Raw genomic sequence first — 25,475 nt, forward strand, 5'->3', positions numbered from 1 at the left:
ATGGGAAACCTAACGCCAACGAAACTATGGGAATAGATAAATGCGGTTCTTTTTTCTTTTTCGCTATCACTCCATCCTGCAAGAGCAGAGATGAATGAGCCATGTTCAACCAAAACCTCGGACGGAAGAGATGCTTCACCAGCACTTGACGATGAACCAAACGGCTTCACAGAACATCAAGTCGACAACAATCCAAACCTTCCGCTCTTAGATAGCCATAGACATAATTCTTCTGCCGGCAGTATCCTATTGCCTCAAGAAGACACTATCGACGATGAAGCTGCAACCAAAGTATTGGCCAAGATTGACAGAGTCATCATTCCATTACTGTTCATAACCTATATGTTGAATTTCATGGACAAGGTCATTCTATCCAGCGCCGCTGTTTTTGGACTAAGAGAGGATACAGTATGTCCAACATTCGATCCCAGCCCTCCACCACTGACATTGTTGCAGCATCTCAAAGGCCAGCAATACAGCTGGGTCGGTAGCGTCTTTTACTTAGGCTATCTTCTATGGACATATCCAACAACTGTTTTCGTTGCACGTCTTCCAACTGGTAAATACCTCACAGTCAACACACTATTTTGGGGCTCGGTCGTTGCACTCACTGCAGCATGCCATAACTTCGGTGGCCTCTTGGTGGCACGATTTCTTCTAGGCGTCGCAGAGGCCACGATAACGCCCGGTTTCATGTTTCTGACATCGACTTGGTATACTCGCGATGAGATGCCGACTCGTGTTGGAATCTGGTTTTCTGGAAACTCTGTTGGCGGCTTGGTGGCCAGTTTGCTTGCATTTGCAGTTGGACATGTCGATGGAGCATCGATACGACCTTGGAGGTGGATGTACATCATCCTAGGCACCACGACTTTTGTGTGGGCAATACCTTTGTTTCTCTTTCTCCCAGACAACATCTCTAAAGCCGCTTTCCTCACACCAAGGGAGAGAAGAATCGCGGCACGACGTGTGGTGTCTTCTGGTACTGGTACGACTGAACATACGAGTTGGAAATGGGATCAAGTCCGTGAGTGCCTGATCGACCCCAAATCTTGGTTCATCGTGGGTATCGAGCTATTCACGCAGATTCCGAATGGCGGATCCCAAAGTTTCGCGAATATCGTGGTCGAGTCTTTCGGATTCACGAATTTGCAATCCACGCTCATCAACATACCTTATTCACTTCTATCAGCAGGTATAATATCAGGAAGCGGATACCTAGCTGGCCGATTCCGCACGCTGAATTGCATTTTGATCGTCGTTGTTATCATGCCATGTGTCATTGGCAGTGCAATCATCTACAAACGAGACAATGTGCCTCACAGCGTCCATCTTTTCGCCTACTTCCTCCTCTCGAGCGGTTCTGCAGCAATGCCGCTCACCATGGCCCTCGTACAATCTAATTACCGAGGTGTTACCAAGAAGATGACAATAACGGCCATGCTGTTCATCACATATTGTGTTGGGAACATGGCAGGTCCGCATTTCTTCCTAAGGTCTGAGGATCCACTATACGAGACGGCTTTCAAGGCTATCACTATTTGCTACAGCTTAGCCACAGTCTGTGCTGCGTGTCTCAGAGCCTATCTAAAAGGGGTGAATGAAAGACGAATAAGAGAAGAGGGCATCGTTGGAAGTGCTGGCTCAGGGGGTGTTGTACAAGGGGATGGTCAGGGGCATGGAGATTTCTTGGACCCCGAATCAGATGTGACGGATTGGCAGGTCGTCGGGTTTAGATATAGGCTTTGAAAAATCTTCTGGTCTTTTGCCAGACTAACTCTGTTTTGTCTGGCTGCTATGGCCTGGCACTGTAATCACTTGTCTGATATCTCGGTGAGAAAGTCAAGGCATGTAACCTATCAAGATTAGAACCTTGTTTTTACGTTTCAAAGCAACATAATCTACATATACATGACATCCAATGAAACCGTAGAGTCACGCTGTTATTGATATCCCCATTCCCATAAAAATTTTAATCGTTCACTGTCATATAAGACCTCTTCATTTCCTTTTCACAGTGCTAGTCTTCAACTGATTCAGGCAAGTCACGTGGGTCTCCGGCTGCGTGTTTCACCGACCCGTCAAATCGCCCCATATCATTTGAAAGCACCAAGGCACCCACTTTGAACTTTCGACATCCACAACGAAAGTCCAGCTCTTTTCTGGACCATCATATACCTTTTTCCCAGCGCATCAAAAGTTTGATCGCGTATCGCTCGAAAATGTCGTGGAGAAGCCAAGGAATCACCGGTTCCAACAACATCCCTCTCGGGAAGCGTCGCTTCGGAGATGAGGAGGAGGAGTTTAATGGCAACGCTGGAGTCGATCGCGACTTGAAGCGTGGACGCGATCCTGAGCCTCGCGGCGATGCTGATGGACCTCGACGACGAAAGAAGCGAAACCGATGGGGTGATGCATCCGAGAACAAAGCGGCTGGCCTCATGGGCTTGCCCACTGCTATCTTGTCCAATATGACAAGTGAACAGCTTGAGGCCTACACACTGCATTTGCGTATCGAGGAAATCTCCCAGAAGCTTCGCATCGACGATGTCGTCCCAGCCGACGGTGATCGGTAAGTTTTCCTTGTTGATAATACCATTCATTGCTAACTCATGACAGATCTCCTTCTCCCGCTCCTCAGTACGACAACCACGGTCGACGTATCAATACACGAGAGTACCGATACCGAAAGAAGCTTGAAGATGAGCGCCACAAGCTCATCGAGAAGGCCATGAAGACCATTCCTAACTACCACCCGCCACAGGATTATCGTAGACCTACAAAGACTCAGGAGAAGGTCTATGTTCCTGTTAACGATTATCCGGAAATTAACTTCAGTATGATTGCTAACCCTTTAACCCTACTTACCAAAATATTCCCCTGTTTTTGTTTTCCTTTTGGAGTTTGATCAGACTCACCATCACGCCCGGTGGTGTTTGAGGCCTGGTCCTTCATCGAATGGACTAACCCTTACACGTTCATCTAATCTTTGCGAATCAGACACTAACACTAGCTCTCTCGTACTAAAGTTGGTTTACTTATCGGACCTCGTGGTAATACTCTGAAGAAAATGGAAGGAGACTCAGGTGCCAAGATCGCCATTCGTGGCAAGGGCTCCGTAAAGGAGGGTAAGGGTCGGTCTGATGCCGCGCACGCCAGCAACCAGGAAGAAGATCTGCACTGTCTCATCATGGCCGATACCGAAGAGAAGGTCAACAAGGCCAAGAAGCTCATCCACAACGTCATTGAGACTGTAAGTCTACCTCCAAGTCCCAAAAGCTATATACTAACACTGTCCAGGCTGCGTCTATTCCTGAAGGCCAGAACGAACTCAAGCGAAACCAGCTCCGAGAACTCGCCGCGCTCAACGGTACCCTCCGAGACGACGAGAACCAAGCTTGTCAGAACTGTGGCAAGATCGGCCATCGCAAGTACGACTGCCCCGAGAAGCAAAACTTCACTGCAAGCATCATCTGTCGCGTTTGTGGCAACGCTGGTCATATGGCTCGCGATTGTCCCGACCGACAGCGTGGTGCTAGCTGGCGCCAGAATGATGCTGGTGCTCGCCCTGCTGGTCGTATCGGTGGCGGAGATGATGTTGACCGTGAATACGAGGTAAGAAATCCGCTCTCTCTCCGACTTACAATACTAACACGCATTAGCAACTCATGCAAGAGCTTGGTGGAGGGTCTTCTGGAGCCCCTGCGCGTATCGAGGCCGGCCCTGGCGCTCAGAACAACGGAGACGCGAAGCCTTGGCAGCGAGGCCCTACTGGTGGTCCTGCACCATGGCGCAGCCGCAACCAGGATTCTAACGAAGGTGGATCGGCAGCTCCCTGGGCTAGAGATCGCGGTGGTCGTAACGACGACCATCAAGGCGGTAGCGGTGCCGATAGCTACTACGGACAGGCTTATGCAGGTGCTTCAGGTGCCGCTGCTCCCTGGGCGCAACAGGCTCCTGGAACTCAGGGTGGGTATGCTGGTTATCCTGGCTATGGTGCTTACGGTGCTGCCCCTGGAATGGGAGCTCCTCCTGGTCTTGGTGCTCCTGGCAGCGCGCCTCCACCTCCTCCTGGTGCTCCCCCAGGCTTGGGAGACATTAACGCCTTTATTCAGCAGTATGCCGGTGCTGCACCTCCTCCGCCGCCTTCTGGAGATGCCCCGCCACCACCTCCCAGTGATCAGCCTCCGCCTCCCCCACCTCCCGGTGCCTAAATGAGCAGACTAACAAGGCTGTTTTGTTCTGGGAGGCATTCTGACACAGCTTTAAACCTCAACTATAGTTTAAGAATCGTTATATAACCGGACACCGACAGCGGAGGATAAGCGATCGTTTCTAACGTGGCAGCGAACTAACCACTGACTGCAATATAAGACTGCGTTTCATTGCTTTATATCAACGAGCTTTGATGTTCAGCTTGTGTTTTTGCGAGATAATTCACTAAAAGCAAGGAACTAATCGCGTAGGCAACTTGTACTTGATAATTGAGTCGTTTTAGTTATGATCTGTCTGTCTCTTGTATCGCTGTGAATTTTGAAGAATGTCTCCAATTGTGAAATGCCCTGTTTATGCACGTAAAGTCATTTAATGCAGCTCATACATGCGTACCTAGACCCCGCATTGCAGTGGTTCTGGCGTCATTGTACGTATCTTTTTACCACCCGGAACAGGGAGCTTGGGCCATGTGACAAGGGAATGGAAGCAACGCAATCAGCATGGAACAGTTGCTTCGTCTCATCAAGTTCTACAAACTCTCATCTCGTTTCGGTACTCGACGATATTTTCAGTTTTTTTGGTACGCTCGAGTGAGGTGACTAGGACGCGCTGAGGAAGTCGCGTTCTTGAGGTGTCTGGTGCAGTGCCTTCTTGTTTCATTTTCATGACGAGGGTCATCTGACTCTTCCATTCTGTCTCGTACTCTCTCCCTCAACTGCCTTGTCTTGTCTTATCTTCCATCTTCTTGGCTCTTTTCTTTCGTGATTCTCAGCCTCTGCACTACTACGCGCTGATTCGAGACCTGACCATGATCCTACAACTTTAATCGTCATATACTTTTTACCTAGACATTTTCCATTCCGCGACGCACTGACGTAGGCGCGTCACCTAGGATTACCTCAGCTCCAATTCAAACCAAATCATCATCATCTCATCATGAGGGCTAAGAACCCTCTTGCCTTCCGGCCAGGGCCTGTGTCGTTCTGGACGACCGTTATATATCTCGCTCTTTTCATTCCTCTCATCTGGGTTCACGAAACTGTCCCTTCAGCTCCGGCTGATCGGTCGCTGTATCAGGGTCTCAATTTGACCGAGGCATGGCTCGATCTACAAACCATTACTCGCGCCTATCATCCCTACAACAGTCACGAAAATGACCGAGTACGCGAATTCATCATTAAACGCACCAAGGAGATCCTTGATCGCAATGATATGTCATATACCGCCGAAACGATTGGTGGTGTAGTTTGGCACTCGAGGTCAGTTTCTGTTCCGATCTCTTACGCACATAGTTAACAAGAGTAGAACATCTTCTATGGAGAACCAAGATTCGCTTGTATCAGCTCAGGATAAGCCTCGTGGAGCAACGCTCTTCGATGACAGAACTTCCAACGTTTCCTGGACTTACAACACTGCTCGGCGCATGGGCTCTAACATTTCCAAGGGAACGTGGTTGGGACAGTACTTTGAGGGCAACAACTACTATGTCTACATCCACGGCAAAAACGACCCCGAGGGTGAATGGTGGCGTGATGAATCCAAGTACAAGAAGTTCCGTGGCGAGGGCGGTGTTCTTGTCAATTGCCACTTTGATTCGTAGGTAAAAACGAAAAGTCGATGGTCCTCAACTGACGGTGTTCCAGCGTTTCCACTGGATTTGGTGCCACCGACGATGGTATGTCCTGCGTGTCGATGCTCCAGCTCTTGAGCTACTTTACACTCAAAGGACGCCAACCCAAGAATGGCATCGTTCTCCTCTTCAACAACGCCGAAGAGGATGGACTTCTTGGCGCTAGAGCCTTTGGCTACAGTCCTTTGTTGCTGTTCATTCACACATTCGTCAACCTCGAAGGCGCAGGAGCTGGAGGCCGCGCGCTGCTTTTCCGTACCACTGACTTGCAGGCTGCAAAGGCCTACTCCAAGAGCCCTCATCCGCTGGGGTCCGTTGTTGCTGCTAATGCTTTCGAGAGAGGTGTGATCAAGAGCGCAACCGATTACGAGATCTTTGCAGATGCCTATGGACAAAGAGGACTTGACATTGCTTTCTATGAGCCTCGCGCTCGGTACCATACCAACCAGGACGATACACGGCACACGTCTGTTGACAGCATTTGGCACATGCTCTCAGCTGCTCTCGCGTCGACTGAGCACCTGTCGAAGACAACTGGTACCATCTTTAACGGCGAACGGTCCGATGGCAACTCTGATCTTGCCCAGAATGGCAAGCAAGCTGAGGGTGTCTGGTTCGATATCTTTGGTGCTGCGTGGGCCGTGTTCGCGCTTAGAGGACTCTTTGCATGGTCTCTAACACTTCTCGTCGCCACGCCACTGATCCTCATTGCCTTCACCTACATCCTGGCTCGCAAGGATAAATACTACTACTTTTCTAGAGACATCAAGATGCATCACGACATTAACGATGACCCAGTTGTGTTGGGCGGTTGGAAGGGGTTCTTCCGCTTTCCATTTGCCCTCGCTTTTGCTGGAGCACTAACTATCGCATCGACTCTTCTGATTGCTAAGTTCAATCCGCTGATTATTTACAGCAGCGGATACGCTGTGTAAGTGGCTCTTTCTCTGTTGATATATCAGAAACTAATATCCTTCAGGTGGTCTATGACTCTCTCCATCTTTTACTTCTCGTTTTGGCTCATCATGCGTGGAGCCAGTTTTGTTCGACCCAGTGCACTTCATCGAGGCTTCGTTTTGATGTGGCTCTTTGCGCTTGGCTGGGGTGTACAAGTTGTGTGTGCTGTGGCAGAGGATCGTATGCATATTGGTGCCCTTTATGCAACCGTTTTCTTCCAATCGGCCATTTTCCTCGCCCTGTTCATTTCTCTTTTGGAGCAGTTCGCATTGCTCGGGAAACACGACTTTGCCATGCAACTACACGACGCCCATCAGGCACGAGATGTTTCTAGCCGTGATAATGAGCATGAATCGAGACCTCAGACAGAGAGTGGATCTGCTCACGCTGAGGCGGATGATGACGAGGACGGATCTGAGGATGCTACCGAGACTACGCCGCTTAGATCCGGTGAATCAGGATACGGGTCCAACGCCCCGACCTCGTTTGCCAACACATATCGCCGTTCGGTTGCTGAGAACTCGCCCTCTCCGCCTAGTATGCGACGATACCAGCCTTTCGATCATGAGCAGAGTTGGTCTGGACGCCTTCCTACGTGGACTTGGATTCTCCAGTTCCTCTTTCTGGCTCCGGTACCCGTGATCCTGTTTGGAAACATTGGCCTGGTTGTCATGTCTGCTACCCAGATGACTGGTACCGACGGGGGTAGCCTCCTTGTTCCCGTCTTGTCATTGGGCATATTGAGCATTTTCTTGTTGCTCCCACTCACGCCTTTCATCCACCGTGTGACTCACCATATTCCGTTGTTCCTCTTGTGTGTTTTCGCCGGCACCTTTATCTACAACCTGGTCGCATTCCCATTCTCCGATAGCAACCGTTTCAAGTTTTACTTCCAAGAAGTCATCGACCTAGATAATGGTACCAACACAGTGTCCATCGTAGGACTCGAGGATTATGCGCGATCCGTCATCAGCACCCTACCGAGCACCTTGGGTCAGGAGATCAAGTGTCAGCCAGCTGTTGGACGAGATCTAGCAGATTGCCAATACGATGCCTCCTCGTTGGCCCCCAGACTGTATAGGAATAAGACTCCTGATGATTTAATCTCAGTTGAGACGATATATGGCAGCGATGGAAGCAAAGCACGGCTTCGAATTGATGCCATTGATTCAAGGCTTTGCTATGTTCGCACATCGCGACCTATCTATGGATTCGCCGTGGATGGTGCAAGCCCAAGAGATCCTCGCTTCGGAAAGTTCCCCTCAGAGGGTTTCAGCAGCGTCCAGCTGTGGCGCCGCGATCGAGATCGGCCCTGGACATTGAACTTATATCTGAATGAGCGAAATGCTCTTTCTGCATCAGAGGACTCGGGTCAGAAAGAAATTGAGTCACAGGAAGACCACGAATTAAGGGTGCGGTCAGCGGAACAAACAGCAGATCGTCTCGAAGTCACTGTCAGTTGCGCTTACAGTGATGCCAACACGCCTGGAACGATCCCTGCTCTTGACGAGCTTCTGAAGTATATGCCGACCTGGGCAGCAGTCACCAAGAAGAATGTTGGACTTGTAGAGGTTCGCAAGACTCATAAAGTCTGAGGAGGATAGATAGTACACGAGCATGACCGGAACCTGCAAGATTTGGTTGAAGCATTCTAGAGTGGCTCCTGAGTATGGTTTCAAGGCATGGTGCTAGCCATGGGTGGAGTTTGGGACTGATTTGGTGCATTGGTTTGGTTTGGCTTGGCCTACTGTTTAATGATTGAGTAACCTGAGTGCCGTAACGAATATGACTGTCGAATATGCTTAATGGTCTGAAGGGTGTGTGAGTGAGATCTGGTGCAATGCCACGGTAAACATGGACTTAAGCCAGTTACTTAAACTTAAAGCCATATCAAGATGCAAATACACGAGGAATTGAACACCAATCGATCCAACGCTTTGGATAAGTATTCATGTTCGGACTCGTTATCTTGCTACCGGGTAGCTCGGGTTGGTTGAAAACTCCGCCAAGGATTTCGTCATCTAGGTCATCCCTTATCTCTAATGCCACAGCTTCACTTCAACCCTCACCATAACTCAGCAATATACAATGGCACCTCAAATATGGCTGCCCTCAGAACGCTCTGGAGGGGCTCAACAGAAAGCCCTCATTCACTACATCTGTGGTAATCCGGGCCTCATCGAGTACTACACCGACTTCCTCAGCCATGTGCGCGGCCTTTTAGACAAGATCGAGACAGACACTGCTTATGATATCTACGGCACAAACTTGCTTGGCTTCAGCGACGACGACCATGAGCCGTTTACTTCAAAGAATAAACCTTGGGATTTGGAGGGACAGATCGAGGGCATGTACGATATCGTTGCGGTCAAAGGAAAAGGGTACGACTTTGTGATTCTCATGGGCCATTCTGTTGGGTCTTTCATCACTGTTGAGATCTTTCATCGCCATATGAAGAATCCGGAGCGAGCGCCGCATTTGAAGCTTCGACATGGATTTCTGATATGTCCGACGCTTACGCATCTCGCTCGGTCATCCAATGGTGTACAGTTCGAGTTACTGCGTCGATTCATTCCCTTCCTCGACACTGCAGCTTGTTTACTCGCACGTCTTCTTCTCGGCCTGTTCAGTGTCGCAAGCGTGACATGGATCGTTCAGCGCCTTCTGGGCTTTACACCTGCGAGTGCAGACGTCACTGCGCGATGGTTGAAGAGTAGAGATGACGTGTTGCAGGCAGTTCATCTGGGATTGACGGAGCTGGGGATGATAACTGAAGAGAAGTGGAACGACGACCTATGGGAGACGACAGGAGAGGAGAATGGAGTACCAAAGTTCTTTTTGTTCTATGCCAAGAAAGATCACTGGATTCATGATGACGAGAGGGACGGCATCGTGGAAAAGAGAGGAGATAAAGCGAGGATTGTGCAGGATGAAGGGGATATTCCTCATGCCTTTTGCACGAGAGAGGGTAAGTTGGTCATCGAGACGTTTGTGGCGGTTGCTAACGAGTTCAGATGCGAGCTTAGAAGTTGCAAGGCGAGTCTGCGGTTGGGTCGAAGAGATCGAAGCAGCCAAGAAGTGAAACGACGTGAAACAAACTTGGGTCAAGAATACGAGGCCCAGTTCCTTTGTTCAAGGACCCTTTGACAAACAATAATAGACGTGTACAGTGAGCATTGGCCCATAACTGAGCATCACGAAGCTGACCCTCAAAAGACTAGACAAGTTTGCCACGATCTTATGCATAATAGAAATGATTTCCATTGGATCTCGATCGAAACTATATCATCAGCCACATAATGAATGAATTGGTTGGTCTTGTCTATTTACGGCGTGACATCGCTCGCTGCACTCCCCGCATGAGGCCGCGTAAGGTTTTCGGGCGCCGATTGTGCCAGAAACGGCGACAGACGTCGACCACTTTTTTACTGGGAGATGACTAGTCATGTTTTGCTAGGTCTACTTCTAGAAGGTGAGTGTTTACTCGGATGATGAGGATTTTGATCACCATTTTGGTGGTATGATTCTGACTGTCTCAGTTTGTTGATTCATGGCTTTCGATTCACGGTTTGCAAATTCACGATCAATTGAGGGCAGAGAAATGAGACAAGTGTCACTGGTATATTTGCTATATTCTGGTGGTTCAAGACCATTAATTATTAACCCGTGATTCCAATCACAAATCCAATTCCAATTCCCATGTACACATATTCCATTCCTCCTCGTTACTTTCCTTTCAGCTCGTAACAATGCCTGTCACCTCAACGTGCAAAAAACTGAGTAGTTTCTTTTTCACGGTGAGGAATTGGCGGTCATAATTGACTCTGTTTACAGAGCAAGAGCCATGAGGGCAGCCATGGCCATGGCGCCGAGACCCTTGAGGCCAGCAGCGCTGTTCTCGCCGACACCTGAGGGAGCGGGAGTGCTGGTGGCACCGCCGGCAGCCTCGGACTTGGTGGTGGGAGTCTCGATGACGGGGGGAACAGCGGTGGTCTTGCTCTCAACGACGGGAGGGACAGAGGTAGTCTCGACGGCGGTGGTCTCAACAGCAGTGGTCTCGACGGCGCTGGTGGTGACGACAACCTTGGTGGAGGTCTCGACCTTGGTGGTGTCGGCCTTGGAGGACTCCTCGGCGGAACCGGAGCCGGAGCCGCCAGAGCAGAGCTTCTCAGTAGCAGGGAGAACCTCGTCTGAGGTGAGTCAGCACATGAATGTCTTGTCATATGTATTTGTGAGTAGGGAACTTACTGATGGCAACGTCGGAACCACACTTGGTGATCACACAAGAGGTAGCGGCGCTTCGGACATCGTCGAAGCTCTTGCAGACACAGGTGAGATCAGTGGTCTTGCAGTCGGTCTTGCTGGTGATGGCGTCGTCAAGGCAAGGAATAGCGCACTTGGGGACGTCGGCGAGAGTCTGAGCCGAGACGGCGGTGGCGAGGGCAGCAATGGCGAAAGAGTACTTCATCTTGAAGGTTGGTTGTCTTTTTCTAAAGTTGATAAAACTTGTTGATTATGCGAGGAAGACACAACGAGTGTAGAGAGGCAAGGCTGAAGCTGATGCTGAATTGGTCCAATGGAAGCGAGTGGATGAGGAGGAAAAGAAAGAAGGGAAAGCTTGAGAGATGGACGAGAAAGGGCTTTATGTATGTGAAGGAATCAACAAGTTCAGCTCGACTTGGTTAGAGCGTGAGGGTGCCGTTGCCCGTTAACCATTACAGGGAAGACCAGCCTCTTCTTGCTGCAGACTTGCAGGTCAACTTCTTGTTCTTGATTCTGATCCTCGTTCCTTTTCTGGAGTCTAAGTGTGAGTGGACTGTGGAAGGGGGGTCGGGATACGCTGCGACGAGCCGGAAGCTGGGGGAGTTGGACGAATGGGAGGTTGAAAGAAGGACAGGGAACTCCTACCAGGGGGTGCTAGTTGCTATTCTTGCTGTGGTAACTGACAGTCAGAGGGCGTGTTATGCCGTTGTGAGGGCGGGGCGGGCTTCCGGATTCGATACACACGGCCGAGTAGATCGACGAGGGGGTGATGCCAAAGTCCGGGGGCGAGATGCGGAGACGGGTCTAGCGCTAGGGCATGTGAAGTTCTCGGTTCTTCTGTGACTTTCAAGATGAACTTTTCGGAGATTGACCTTGAAAAAGGAACATGAACATGGCACGAACTGTCTAGTTCATCAAACCAGCAGCAGAAAAAAGCTGGAGATTTGCGATCCACCCCCGGATATTGGACAATGCTCCCCTTTTTTTTGTTCTCTTGAGATTTATTATTACGATCTCCGGGGTAAAACAAAGCTTCAATTGGAGAAGAGACTGCAGCAGTAAGTTGACGCCATCAGGAGAATCCTTCAACGGGGAGGACTTGAACTTGGCCAAGTCACATGCTGGAGTACAAGGGTCACTACTAATCCGAGGGCCGATTGATGGGGGAGTTTGGGAACTAGGCCCGACTTGAGCGGCAAAGCCGAAAGGAAGAGAGGAAGGGAGAGGAACTAAAATGGGAATAGGGAAAAGAGAGGCAAAGAAAACAGGTTTGATGATGAGGCAACCAACCCATTCAGTGCATTGCATTGCAAGACGGGGACGCCAACGATGCAGGAACAAGAGATGCTAATGGGTTGACAGTTGTGCCAGAGGTGAGTTGGTCAATTGACCACTATACCTTAGCTCTATAGCACTATCTTTAATTCTACAGTTTAGCATGCTAAGATAGAAATTGACCGCTAGTTCCTCTTCCTTTGTCCTTTGACCAGCTCTTCAAGTCAATGCCTGATTTCTCTCTCTTGCTCTCTCTTACTCATCAAAACTCAACCCCCAGTGCACGGTGTCCCAAAACTCCCCCGCATCTCACACTCTACTACACACCCACCAAAATACACCCACAGTCACTAAACACCCCCTGTAGCCGGGAATAAAAGGGGACCCTGTCAGGCTTGCAGGGATCTTGACCAACTGCCTTCCTACACTGGACAAATGCGCTCGAATTAACCGCTCTTTTGGACCGCCACGCCGAGGCTCACATGCGAGGCAACGGAAGTGTCCGAGTTTCTAGCACTCTACAGAACAGTAATGATTTACGCGGTATTATTATGGAGGAGTGAGGTGCTGTTGGGAGCTGAGTAGAATCTGGAGTCTGGAGAAGTCGTTGTTAGCGGGATCTTTCTTACGCGGGAAGGGAAGGGAATCGAAATGGTCTGATCACAATAAGTGGACAATATCCGCCGCTGCCGACTTGGCAAACATGCATGAAAGACGAACCGTCGCGGTAGCATTTCCCATTAAAAATCATGAGATTGATTCAAGATCTGATTAAAACACACCGTAAACATAAGCTGAGCTGATGAGGCGTGGATAACTTGTGTAGCACAAGAGATCTCATCAATCTTCATTATGCACTTATGCATCGTCACCTATATGCCCCCCTCCGGCACCATGAGTCGACGGTGACGACCGACACCACACCCTCACTGAAGCCGTTTTGCGGCGTAGTTTCCAGGGGCAGAGCGAGGTTTTTCATTCTGCAGCGATTAAAATAGCTAATGGGTAGCTGTATGCAACCATCTCAGCTCGGGTTTGCATGCCTGGTGTCGTGTTGGTTGGTAGATCTGCCTTGGTTGGTGAATGTCTTGAGACACGGCGAATCTCCGTTAATAAATGTAAGGAGAAGGCTGAGCTATAAGTTGGAGTTTCATAGGATTTCTAGTCTGTATGTACCGAGGCTGAAGATCAATTGAAGCATATGAAGTTGTCTCCCACGTTGAAGTTGACTTTGTTCCTGAGAATATCATCACCAACAATGCACGGGGAGTTCCCGTCTTGCCTGATTCGCCAGAGGGTATTTACCACCAATCACCCTCAAACCCCTGCATCTTGGCGGGGGAGGAAGGGGAAAAAGAGCTCAAAAACTTGGACAACGTCATTTGAACTTCAGTTTCATGGAAAAAGATAATCTGACGTCGAGCCTTTGATAGAGAATATGGGGGATGAAACATGCTGTGACGCAAGGTTGGATTGGAGTAAACTTGGCTGACGGTCTTGTAGATGATTTACAAGTATTGGAGATTTCATGCAGGAACTCATGATGGGAATTGTTGGCATGTACCCTGATTCTTGGGGATGAGTCTGGTTGAGATCTATCTATGGTATTCGACTGTCTTGCTTGCTAATGCTGTACACCAAGAGATCTAGGTTCTATACTTCCAGCTTTGCGCCTCTCACAAGTGCCAACAGCCCATTCTACTCCCATCGTTCATAATCAGGAAAATACCTCTCATGAATCCTCCCCGCGTACTCCATCAAACTCGAATGCTTCCTCATAATAGCCGCGGAAGTCGGCGCTCTAAATGCGCCATTAGCATAACCCCAACTCATCAGCAAAGTAAACTCACGCTTCACAGATCAACGACGAAGCAATAAAGCCAAATATCGTCGCATCAACTTCCGTAGGCTCATCACCACCAAGAGCCCAGAACGGTCCATCGCCCTTGTTCCTCATCCTCGCCTCAGCAAGTAAAGCTTCAACACTCTGCCAAACTTCCTCTCTTAACTCGTTGACTTCTTCATCTGTCAAACGGCCCGTTCCTTGTCCATACGCAGTTCTTGCATTTGCACGAGCAGCTAAATATCCTATAACGACCTGTAGAAGCCACGGCATAGAAGCAAAGATGTTGGAACGCATGATGTAATAATTATCACACCATTTCTCGCGAGTGCCGTAAAAGTAAACCTTTTCTTCCAAAAGAGCTCTAAACGCAAGATCTTGTGCTTTCTGAACAGGGGTCAAGCTTGCGTTAAGATCAGGAATGAGACCATTGTCGATAAATCGTTTGATAATATACGTCGAGTCGCTAAGAGTCTCGCCTTCAGCTTCAATGTATGGGATCTTTCCTCGTGGTGCAGTTTTCGGTGATCCTTCGGCTACCCTGTAGGACACGCTGGCGAAACGAAGACGAGCTTCGAGTTTGATGACGAAGGGGGACCATGGAAAGGCGGTTGGTTTTCCAGGGCCACGAAAGATGGTAAATTGCGAGACTTTGTTAAATGCCATTATTATCGAATTGCTTGATGAATTGCTATTCTATCTACTCTATTTGATTTATCGTGACTTTTTATAATTTGGTGTTTTTGGACTTCGCGTTTCGGTTGTTGGCCGGACTTTGAGGCGTTGTCCGGGGATCCACATCGGCACGCGAGACGCAAAAATGTCGAGTCCGGCACGGAGCCATATCATGAGAGACGGACCCGTAATCTTCGGCGTCTCAACCGCTTTATCACTATCCGATTCTTATCATGATAAGATGCCGAAAGACCGTGCTCGGACCGACCAGTGTACATCAGCTCATATCAAAGACCACCCAAAACGGACACTCCGCAATATCACGAAATCTCTACAAACAAAAGTAGATTCATATAACGCCATTTCAGATTACAAATATCCTCATCTTGTGAATAGCTGCTAAAGAATATAAAGGGTTGAGCAAATGACTAAGAAAACCACACTTTCTCGCTTGGACCTTCACTACATCTCCGACTTTCTCGGCCAAATCCACTGTATCACACCAATCGTGGCGCTCACTGAGTCCGGAGTCTCCAAGAAGGGCGAAGCAGCCGTGGGGAACGACTCCGCACCCATGACGGAATTCCATCCTGTGGAGGCTCTTGGAGAAATGGCGAGAACTTGATCTCATAACTTATAAAAGTCGAGAGCATCCCTTGTTAAAATATCCTTCAGAGCAGACATATACCATCAAGGAAAATACAGTCAATATGAGCGGAAAGACATTCAACGTTGGTGTCGTGGGCTATGGGTAAGTTCCATCTCCCTCTTCGTGATATCATCAGCTGACAATAACAGCATGTCCGCCAAAATCTTCCACATCCCCTTCCTCACTCAAACTCCCCAGTTCAAACTCCACGCCATCGTTCAACGCTCTCCCAAGGAGGGTAACTCAGCTCCCGCTGACTACCCCGATATCAAGCACTACACAGACTACAAGGATCTCTTCGCCGACTCTGCAGTCGACCTTGTAGTCATCAGCACTCCCCCCAACAACCACTTTGAGCTCACAAAAGCTGCCCTCGAGGCTGGAAAGCATGTCTTGACTGAGAAGCCTTTTGTTCCTACTTCTGCCGAGGCTGATAAGCTTATTGAGATTGCCAAGAAGAATGGAAAGCTCCTTATTGTTTACCAGAACAGACGGTGGGATGCTGACTTTGTTACCCTTAAGAAGATCATCTCGGAGGGTACACTTGGCCGTATCGTTCAGTTCGATAACCACTTTGACCGTTATCGTCTTGTGCCCTCTAAGAACTGGAAGTTGGACCTCCCCCTTTCTCAAGGCGGCAGCGCTCTCTACGACCTGGGAACTCATCTCATCGACCAAGCCTACGTTCTCTTCGGCAAACCCCAGTCCGTCCACGGCCGTCTCCTTTCTCAACGCGAAGGAAAGTTCGACTTTGAGAATCCAGACGGTGTCTCCGCAGAGTTGACCTACCCCGACGGTCTCCTCGTAAACATCCGCATCAGCGTTCTCAGCGCCGAGCTCGAGCAGCCCCGCTTCTGGGTCCGCGGCACAAAGGGAAGTTTCCGCAAGCTCGGTCTCGACACACAAGAAGATGCGCTCAAGGCTGGTGCGAAGGCTACTGATGCGGACTTTGGAAAGGAGGACCCAGCTCGGTATAAGTTGGTCGTCGTTGATGATAACGAGAAGGCCAAGGAGCAGGCTATTTCGTCCATTGAGACACCCACCTACAAGGCTTTCTATGCTCAGCTTGGAAAGGCTGTTGAGAGTGGGAAGGAGGAGGATGTTCCTGTGAAGGCGTCTGAGGCGAGGGATGTTTTGCAGATTATTGAGGGTGTTTTTGAGAGTGCCAAGAATGGCAAGGATGTCACTTTTGCTTAGAGAAGTTAGGGATATATAATGATTTAATGAAGAAAAGTTACGGATTGGAAGAGCCGGTGTCTTTGAGTATGTGTCATGACGTGAGAAGTTGTCGTGAGAATCTACCTGCCCGGAAAACCTGAGACGCGATCAACAGTTATCGCCTAGCTAAGATTGCCCGAGGAAGCAATAACAAACACGTACCTCGTGCGTAGGTAGTCAATATGAAGTGACTTTGCTGATGACCCTCGCTGAGCTTCAGTACAAGAGCAAGGTCCATCCGAGAAGGTCATCGTATATACAAACTGCAAGCCTGGTAGGCCGCATACCGAATGCTCAAAGTCACAATAAACTTCACCAGATCGTATCAATATGGAGAATTTCGGTAAATAATAAGACGAGTCTCCAACTCATCATCTATCCAACCCCTATAAACTTCCTCATGAATCCATGTCTTCAAGATCACGGCGCTTCAGATAGAACAAAACTCCGATGCATAACCCCTAAAAGCAGAAATATATATAATCTTCCTCAACTTTTCATTCATTTTAAATGGCGAGCATAAATCCCGCAATAGCTGCAATGGCGATAAAGGCGCTGCTGGCCTTTGACGCTGAGCTCTCCACCTCGATCTGCTCGCCGATGAAAGTAGGGTTATACTCGCTGGGCTCTCTCTCATCAAGAGTTCCATTCCAGCAGTAATTCGTGAAGCATTCCTGACACTTATCAGGAACAGTGGTGTTTGTGCGGTCGAAGCTGCGAGACAGCATTGCGCAGCCAACGCAGACGGGCCAGTCCTTGTCGCGCGTGCCGTTAAGCATAGTGGCCACAGCGTAGCCGTTCTCGATGATGGCGGAGAGCTCGGAGGTGTTGATGCTCATTTGGAAGGTGGAGATGTTGGAGGAGTAGACGTAGGGGTAGTTGGGGATGTAGACGATGAGGGGTGAGGGGTCGGTCATGTTGGTTGCGTTGCAGCCGAAGAAGGTTGGGCGGGTGTTGAGGCCCAGGTTGAGGAATGTGTTCTTGCCGGGGACAGAGGGAAATGATGAGCCCTCTGAGATGTTGGTGAGAGAGCGCTCGTAGGTGGCGATGGGAGATGCGCCATTGGGCCAGCCGTAGTCGGTGTCGGCCGAAGAGTCGAAGGAGAAGACGACATCGACCTCACGATCTTTTCGGATGTGAGGATAATAAGGGATGTTCTGGAGATCTTCACCACCATCGACGAGGGTGAGTCGCTCGGAGTCGGCGCTCAGGTTATGCTCATCGTTCCAGCCCTTAAAGGGGTTAGGAGTCCAGTCAGCAATATCGTTGTTGTCAGAGCCAATAGCTTTGAGAACAGAAGTTACCGCCTCGACGGCGATATCCGGAACACCGTCAGGAACGTAGTTGTTGTTGTCTTCATTGAGGTACAGAACGATCTGGTTGAAGAGACTGCTAGAAGTTCCCATGACGAAACCGGCGTTGTCAAAACCGGCAATACACGACTTGTCCTTGGGCAGCTTGCCGTTGTCGAACTCGGAACCGACATACTTGAGAGGAACGAAGCCCTGGAGAACGGGATCGTAAGAACCGAGCTCCCAGGGTGTGAATTCGAAGTTGGTCGCGTTGAGACTGATAATGGTCTCGTTTGGCGCGCGACCATCCGCAATAATGATGGGCATAGGAGCCTTGCCCTCAGAGAAGTCAGGATCATCTGCAAGGGAAGACCATGTATATGCAGGACCACCATCCGTAGCATTAATAAGTTGGTACGACAGCATGCGGCCCCAGTAATCCGTAAGAGATCGTTCATAACCAGCATCCTTCTTATCGGAGACGGCATCGAAAATCGTATTGTAGTACTGGAGAAGAGAGTAGTTCTCAGGGCCCTCGAGGATCGAATTCTCCAACTGCCAGACTCCAGGATAGTTCACGCTTTCCTGGACAGAAGTAAAGTTGTTCATCATCAAACTGCCCACAAGCCATCCACCACCGGAGAGACCAGAAAGATATGTCGCACTTTGTAGAAGACCACCAAGATTTCCATCCTTGTCGCTTCCATCAGAACGAATATCCCAAGCTGCCAGCGCACCAGCACCGCAAAGCATAGCACGGTAGCCACCTCCAGAGATAGCAATACCGATATTAGGAAGCGCAGTAGCATCTGTCTCAGCATCCTTGAGATACTCCTCGCTGTCGAACTCGGGAATCGCTAGACGCTTCAAGAGGGTTCGAATAGGGGAGATGGTTTCGTTGCGACGCTTGGGGATCCAGTCGCGCTCCATGCTCGAGATGGAAGAGCCATTTCGGATCGTCGGTCGTGTACTCGGGCAATCGACTTTGGAGGGTACGTAGCCATCGGGGGCTTGAGGCGTGCCTCGTTTTGATACTGATCGGGGAGAGAAATCTGAATTGGAGGTGGCGACGAAAGCGTCGTCGACTGCGATTGGATCACGTTAGCTCCGATCCGCGACCCCAAGATCTGGGATGGGTAAGAAAATGCATGCGACCGCGCCACACCAGGTTCCATGCGCTCAACGACATGCGCGGTCGCGAAAGAGTGTCGACTTACTCGAAGGTGCAGCAGCGACGGGATTCAATGCGGCGCTGGCAGCCAGCAAAAGGGCGAGGCCCGAAGAAATGGCCATGACAGCGGCCTCAGGCGGATAAAGGAGCGATAAGAAAGACGGAAGCTATTCGCAGCTCCGGAAGGAATGGAAGCGAACAATTCGAGTTGTTGCTGTAGTGTATCGATGAATTGGTGATCGGATCGAAGAAAGGGTGGTCCAAGATGAATAGGTAAATGCCAAAAGAGTCAATATGCAAATAAGAAGAAACTGGCCGTGAAAAAGAAGAAATGAAGAGAAAACAAGGGAATAAAGAAAAAACCAAGAAACACGAGGTCGAGGTTGTGATGGGTATAATAAGAAAGGGTATGTAGAGAAAAGGAAAGGAAAGGATTCAGTGTGGGGTGGTCAGTTTAATTGGCAGTCAGTATCGGTTCCGTATCGTCAACGGTTTCTGATCCGTGCTTTTTGCGTTCATCAGCCAGGGCAAGCAAGGCAAGGCAAGGTATTGATTGAAATAGAGTAAGAGAAAAGGGAACAAGGTTCGTATTGTATATTTAAGAGTAATAGTTAAGCTTGTCTCTCTCTCTCTCTCTTTGTGTCTCTGTCATCAATTAGCCAAGAGCCACCATTTTCTTACAGGCGTTGCCCTTCTTCTTCTCCCTCTTTCTCTGCCTCTGCCTCATTGCCAAGAATCCGCCCAGCCCTGCGCCGCCTCTCTGAGCCGTCGCTGTATCGGTCTGATGCAATGACACAGGATGTGTGATACTGCACTGTAACTATTTTGTTTCTATTTTAGAGTTGGATGCTCCGCGGAACGGAGGAAGGATTGTTCGCCACAATCCATTGTGAGCATCAGTGATAATAATTGTTTGAATATTCATGTTTCACTGATCATCAAGGTCAACTCGCGTATGATAATTCCCGTTGCCCTTGTATCGAGTTCAATACATGTGACATGAATGACCTCTCTGTCTAAGTTACTGCCCACCACCCGCTAACATCCCCTGTACGACCCAGCCACTAACAAGCCTTGTAACCGTTCCAGGAACACCCGCTGCATGACTTCAACAAGTCCAACCGCGCGCCGAGTCAAACAATGACCTCACCTCAGTCTCCTATTGTGATAGCAAGATCACCAAAGGCTGGGTATTGAGATCCGCAGAACAAGAGACCCCCAAGTGACATTACAATGGAACATCAAACAACTGGAGTCGGCTGATCATGGGTCATCAAAATATCCCGATCCACAAGGACTCGGAATGTTTGAGGAAAAAACCCCTGGCGGCGAAATTAAAGGGAACCCGCCCAGCTCAAACCGCCGTTGCTAATCTCGAGAGCCAAGACGGCTTGGCGGCTTCTTTTCTGATGCTTCTTCACATGGAATATGATCACAAGAGCGCTTAGATACTCGTATTGTTTTGAACGAGTCTTCGCTTGTTCTGCCACGTATCTGAGCCACTTGTCAGCTGTTGTGGACCATCGACAAAGATCTTCTGCTTTGGTTTATGCACTGCCATCTGTCAGCGCGCAGTGAATCCATCTTGGATCACCGTTGCCTCTGAAAAGGGTAGTTGCTCACGCTGAGTGGCTGTAATCCACGTCCGCGGACCGCCCATGGCTTCATTACTCGGCCGATCCGGAGTTTTGTAGGATACGCCGCTTACTGCTGCGCGCCATCCTACTGCAATTGGCTGCGATTTTCAGCCCTAAGCCTGTCATCATGTTATTCTGTATCTCGTGTTGAAAGGTCAGCCCAGGCAACTCAAGAACAGAGAGCCCGAAATGCATATGTGCTACGAAACACTGAGCATGGAGTAACAACAAGTCGGTGACCTTAGGTACTTTAGTGTTCGTTTAAAGTTGTCTATAAGCTTATTGGTAGCCTTAATGTTGCTTTGTAGAAGCATTTGTGATTTCGATTTCTTATCGCATTAAGAGTGCTAGCTCTCCTCATGACTTCATTATTCTCCAAACGTATGGGTATCAAATAATCACCAATATGTGCATCCATATGTAGGCATATCTCATCAACTGCCTAATCGGCATACTCGTCCCCACCAGGTTCTCGTCCAAAAGGATGATTGAACTTGAGTAGGCCAGTCAAGCCACCTACCCAAGGATCATCATCCTCAGTCCTGATCATACATGGTACACCGCCATGCCACTCCTCCCCGGGACCGGCTCGTCCAACAAATTCGCCTTCTACCCGAATCTCTGTCCCTGGGGACACTCCCGCACACCTCTTGCCGTCAATGCTGAGGTCAAGTTCACGGCCGCGGTTCTTGCGACTCATTCGTAATGTGACTTTGGTGTCTAGCGGGAGCACCAAGGATCGGAAACTGAGACTGCAAGGACTGATGGGCGTGATGAGGAGGGATTTGACAAGTGGATGAACAATTGGACCCCCTGCACTTAGACTGTATGCCGTTGAGCCTGTGGGGGTGCTGATTAGGATACCATCAGCAGTGGTCTCTGTAAGAAAGTGGCCATTCTGGTAGATATCAATGATAGCTAGATGGGGATGAGATCCCCGATGCACCGAGATCTCGTTGATAGCTCTCAGCGATGGTGATGGCTCATGAGGTACCGCTAGCGCCTTCGCCCCCGTCTTTGCCTCGCTTGACAAAGTATCAGACAACCAATGATTGATGTTATTACCAGACGGATCAAACACATCAGCCTTGATGCGGTGACGGAGTAGCACCTTGGATGCTCGTTGGGCTCCCATGCTTTTACCCTTATGCCTTTCCCATGCTGTGTATGACACTGGACTTATCTTGTCCCAATCACCTCGAGGATAGTTGGCCTCACGGGTAGCGACGTCACTACCACTCATAAACGTCTCCCTCCAAGCCTTTTTGTACTCTCTGAAATCCCATTCGCCAAGGAAGCCTAATGTCCCCATGTTGAACGACAGAATTGGAGGAACAGAACCATGGAGCTTGTAGAGACTTGCAGCTCGTAGGACAGTGCCGTCTCCTCCGAAAGTCGCGATGATGTCGATCTTGTCTGCCATATTGGATCGAGAGTCCGACGCATAAATAGGAAAATCGAGACGGCCTTTTAGCGATTGGGCGATTCGTGGTTCAAACACGAGGTTGACTTCTGGATATTCATTATGGAGGTAGGTCGAGAATTTGACGACAGCCTCGACGACGGCATCTGAGTATAGCTTGTGGATGATAAGGAGATTTCGAGGGGGTTTGGGCCAGTTTAGCGATAACAGCGATGACCCGGGCTTTGTGCTCTGGAGATATCGTGGGCTTATTCTATTCGGGAGTTCTGCGATGCTGCGAATCTCGGACGTTTGATGGGTCGAGGTTGTGGATAGAAGACGGCATGTTCGTGGTGCCAGGGTGAATGTGGATGGCCGAGTTAGAAAGCGACATGTTGGTAGTTGATTACTATTGGGCCTCAAGAGAGTCAGGCCTCGTAAGAGGGACCTTCTAGACATGGTACCAGGAATTCGGCATGGCATGTGAAAAGAAAAGAAACCGTTGAGGCTGGTTAAATTTGCCTACAGATGACGCCGAAGACGGGAGCTACTGTGATGCCCCATGCGGCTTTGCGACGGCTTTGGCAGAATGCACTGAAGAGCTAGAGGTGGGCTGATCTTCACCGCCTTCCTGTTCCAACATTCGACTTTGAGAACGAAAAGAAAAGATTTTCGCTGCAAGGGACCATTTCACAGTGTCAAGACCCTGAAAATCGACTCAAACTTTAAAGACTCGAGGGCAGAAGGCCCTGATCAGCTGAAGTCTGTGTATGACCTGTCAAAGTGTCTTATCTCTCCCGCGATAGCTTCTATAAACGCAGATCCAACAACTTTATGCCAAGTGATCTCATATTCGAAGCTTCTCATTGGTCAAATCTGATCGGCATCTGTAAACCACCGTGCACCGTTTTTAGGCGTCATAGGACCTCCGCCCTCCGACGCATCCGCCTGATGTCACCTGCGCTAACAGCTAACCACAAGCAGGCACGTCAGAGCAACAAGGTAAGCTCGAGCTGAGCTTAAGCCTGGACTTTTGACCTTGAATCACATGCACAATGTCTCGCAGCCTCGTCAGATTTCTTCATCTTGAGCTTCGATAGACCGTGACTGTGTCTTTCACTCTCGTTATCTCTACGCCACGAGGTCGGAAGTTTAGGTTTCTGTCTCTAACTTTGTAGACTGTGCCACGCGACCCCTCGCATTCTCTTAGCTCGAACAAGGCAGACACGAGATATAACAGTCCAGAGGGCGCCTCTTCGTTTATTCAGTTTTGATCGACGTGATACCTCGTAAAGAACATTATAACGACATCTGATAGACAACACAGACGAACAGAGACGCCGCCATGGCTGACACCAAAACCGATGGCCCACCGGAGACGGTGATCCCTTCACCAGAGCTACTTGCTGGTCTCGCAGAGAAGTCTTTAGCAGAGAAGCAGAAGCCCAAACCAAAAGAGGAGCATCCTTCGGGAAAAGAAGGTCATGGAGCTCTGATGCAGATTGTGCGCGGCTCCTTGTTCGCCCTATACTTCAACACATGCTGCTTGATGTAGGAACACAGAGTCCCTCATAGGTGCAGGCAACTAACATGACGGTAGCATCTTTTTTACCCAGCTTATCGGCTCTCCCTTGTACTTCGTCAATCGTGACTGGTACTACGCTTACATGGCTATGACAAAACAATCTTTTTGTCTTACAACAACTTCCATGACCCAGATTTGGGGCCCGACCACTATCCGAATCAGCGGTGACGAGTCGGTAGCTGGTCAGATCAAACTGCGACCCGATGGGGGAGTTCAGTTCGAGTTCCCTGAGCGTTTGGTGATGATTGCCAACCATCAAGTACGGTAGTTTGCTTCTCACGAGGTTGACGGAAACTAACCCTTGCGCAGATCTATACTGACTGGCTATATCTGTGGTGGATTGCTTACGCCAATTCTCCTGGCATGCATGGGCATATCTATATCATCCTCAAGGAGTCTCTCAAGCACATCCCTTTCATTGGCTGGGGAATGCGCTTCTACGGATTCATCTTCATGTCACGAAAGATGGCCTCGGATCAGCCCCGCCTCGCCTACCGCCTCAACAAACTCAAGCAGCGCAAGGTTGATCCTAATGGAAGATCGTATATGGACCCCATGTGGCTGCTCTTGTTCCCCGAAGGAACGAACCTTTCCAATAATGGGCGTAGAAAGTCGGCTGGCTGGGCTGCCAAAAACGACCTCAAGGACCCAGACCATGTTATGCTTCCACGAAGCACTGGCATGTTCTTTTGTCTGAACGAGCTCAAGGGAAGCATTGAATACGTCTACGACTGCACGGTCGCATATGAGGGAATTCCGTAAGTTGTAACCTCAAGCCCCCGTTACACAGCTTTGTAACTGTCGACTGACAGACGCGTCTAGCCGAGGTGGATTCGGTGAGGAATATTTTGGTTTGGTGAGCACCTACTTCCAAGGTCGGGCCCCTAAGTCGGTCAACTTCCACTGGCGCCGCTTCAAAATCAGCGAGATGCCCCTTCACGACCAAAAGGCGTTTGAGCTCTGGTTGCGCGAGGAGTGGTACAAGAAGGATGCACTCATGGAAGAGTACCTGACGACCGGTCGCTTCCCCCGTACGGCTGGTAGTAAGATCGACTACATCGAGACCGAGGTCAAGACTCGAAAGCCTTGGGAGATTCTTCAGATCTTTGCTGTTGTTGGTACCGCTGGGTTAATCTGGCACAACGTCAAGAAGTCCTTCTCGACTGTGTCATCCGCGTTTCGTTGAACATGAGCCGAGGTTCGGTCAGGAACAAAGCAAATAAGATTATAGGACTCGGTGCTTGGCCGCCGCAGGTGAAATGAAATGGAGGATTGCATGAACGTTGAAGGTTGCACAAATCCTTCGAGATGAATTAGACAGGGTACAGGACGGGACACTGAAGGTGTGGGCGGGACGGACGTTCTGGCTTGGATTTGATCTTTTTCTGGTAATGTTTACGATGTGGATGAGATACCGAGGCGCAAACTGGTCTGGTCTGGGATGGTACATGAAAGAGGAGGACACGACATGATGAGATGACGCGTGTAAGGAAGAGGATTCGGGCAGTGTCCGAGATATGGGCATTCTTGATGGTTCAGCTAGAGTATTGGTATATGGCAAAGCGTTGAATGACACATTTTGACTACTGGAATCTAGAACTGTGAAAGGATATCACTGGATATCTTTCGGTGCGTGCCGACAGCCAAGCCAACGACCCGCAAG

At 49.5% G+C, this 25,475-nt stretch overlaps 9 protein-coding genes across 9 annotated transcripts; 5 read left to right on the forward strand and 4 right to left on the reverse strand.

Annotated features, from left to right (window-relative positions):
- Positions 1-90: 90 nt before the first annotated feature.
- FTJAE_7115 (uncharacterized protein) lies at positions 91-4,214 on the forward strand (the record flags this gene model as incomplete). The annotated part of the gene is made up of 7 exons (XM_037353799.1): positions 91-408; positions 457-1,560; positions 2,190-2,572; positions 2,620-2,837; positions 3,030-3,253; positions 3,301-3,615; positions 3,663-4,214. The coding sequence occupies 7 exons, from the start codon at positions 91-93 to the stop codon at positions 4,212-4,214; spliced, it is 3,114 nt and encodes a 1,037-aa protein (XP_037205854.1).
- Positions 4,215-5,151: 937 nt separating this feature from the next.
- Positions 5,152-8,397, forward strand: FTJAE_7116 (aminopeptidase Y; the record flags this gene model as incomplete). The annotated part of the gene is made up of 5 exons (XM_037353800.1): positions 5,152-5,474; positions 5,521-5,811; positions 5,859-5,890; positions 5,942-6,776; positions 6,825-8,397. 5 exons carry the CDS (start codon positions 5,152-5,154, stop codon positions 8,395-8,397), a joined length of 3,054 nt encoding a protein of 1,017 aa, XP_037205855.1.
- A 493-nt stretch (positions 8,398-8,890) lies between these two features.
- FTJAE_7117 (uncharacterized protein) lies at positions 8,891-9,884 on the forward strand (the record flags this gene model as incomplete). Its single annotated transcript, XM_037353801.1, has 2 exons — positions 8,891-9,770; positions 9,817-9,884. 2 exons carry the CDS (start codon positions 8,891-8,893, stop codon positions 9,882-9,884), a joined length of 948 nt encoding a protein of 315 aa, XP_037205856.1.
- A 746-nt stretch (positions 9,885-10,630) lies between these two features.
- On the reverse strand, positions 10,631-11,270 carry FTJAE_7118 (extracellular membrane CFEM domain protein; the record flags this gene model as incomplete). Its single annotated transcript, XM_037353802.1, has 2 exons — positions 10,631-10,992; positions 11,051-11,270. 2 exons carry the CDS (start codon positions 11,268-11,270, stop codon positions 10,631-10,633), a joined length of 582 nt encoding a protein of 193 aa, XP_037205857.1.
- A 2,916-nt stretch (positions 11,271-14,186) lies between these two features.
- On the reverse strand, positions 14,187-14,849 carry FTJAE_7119 (glutathione S-transferase; the record flags this gene model as incomplete). The annotated part of the gene is made up of 1 exon (XM_037353803.1): positions 14,187-14,849. One exon carries the CDS (start codon positions 14,847-14,849, stop codon positions 14,187-14,189), a length of 663 nt encoding a protein of 220 aa, XP_037205858.1.
- A 719-nt stretch (positions 14,850-15,568) lies between these two features.
- On the forward strand, positions 15,569-16,704 carry FTJAE_7120 (oxidoreductase; the record flags this gene model as incomplete). The annotated part of the gene is made up of 2 exons (XM_037353805.1): positions 15,569-15,609; positions 15,657-16,704. 2 exons carry the CDS (start codon positions 15,569-15,571, stop codon positions 16,702-16,704), a joined length of 1,089 nt encoding a protein of 362 aa, XP_037205859.1.
- Positions 16,705-17,231: 527 nt separating this feature from the next.
- FTJAE_7121 (lysophospholipase) lies at positions 17,232-19,310 on the reverse strand (the record flags this gene model as incomplete). Its single annotated transcript, XM_037353806.1, has 2 exons — positions 17,232-19,102; positions 19,235-19,310. 2 exons carry the CDS (start codon positions 19,308-19,310, stop codon positions 17,232-17,234), a joined length of 1,947 nt encoding a protein of 648 aa, XP_037205860.1.
- Positions 19,311-21,267: 1,957 nt separating this feature from the next.
- FTJAE_7122 (NAD+ kinase) lies at positions 21,268-22,248 on the reverse strand (the record flags this gene model as incomplete). Its single annotated transcript, XM_037353807.1, has 1 exon — positions 21,268-22,248. One exon carries the CDS (start codon positions 22,246-22,248, stop codon positions 21,268-21,270), a length of 981 nt encoding a protein of 326 aa, XP_037205861.1.
- A 1,324-nt stretch (positions 22,249-23,572) lies between these two features.
- FTJAE_7123 (acetyltransferase) lies at positions 23,573-24,998 on the forward strand (the record flags this gene model as incomplete). The annotated part of the gene is made up of 4 exons (XM_037353808.1): positions 23,573-23,778; positions 23,828-24,071; positions 24,122-24,570; positions 24,635-24,998. The coding sequence occupies 4 exons, from the start codon at positions 23,573-23,575 to the stop codon at positions 24,996-24,998; spliced, it is 1,263 nt and encodes a 420-aa protein (XP_037205862.1).
- Between the last annotated feature and the right edge of the window lie 477 nt (positions 24,999-25,475).

This window comes from Fusarium tjaetaba, assembly GCF_013396195.1.
Source record: "Fusarium tjaetaba strain NRRL 66243 chromosome Unknown NRRL66243_c0000140, whole genome shotgun sequence".
Taxonomy (NCBI): Eukaryota; Fungi; Ascomycota; class Sordariomycetes; order Hypocreales; family Nectriaceae; genus Fusarium; species Fusarium tjaetaba.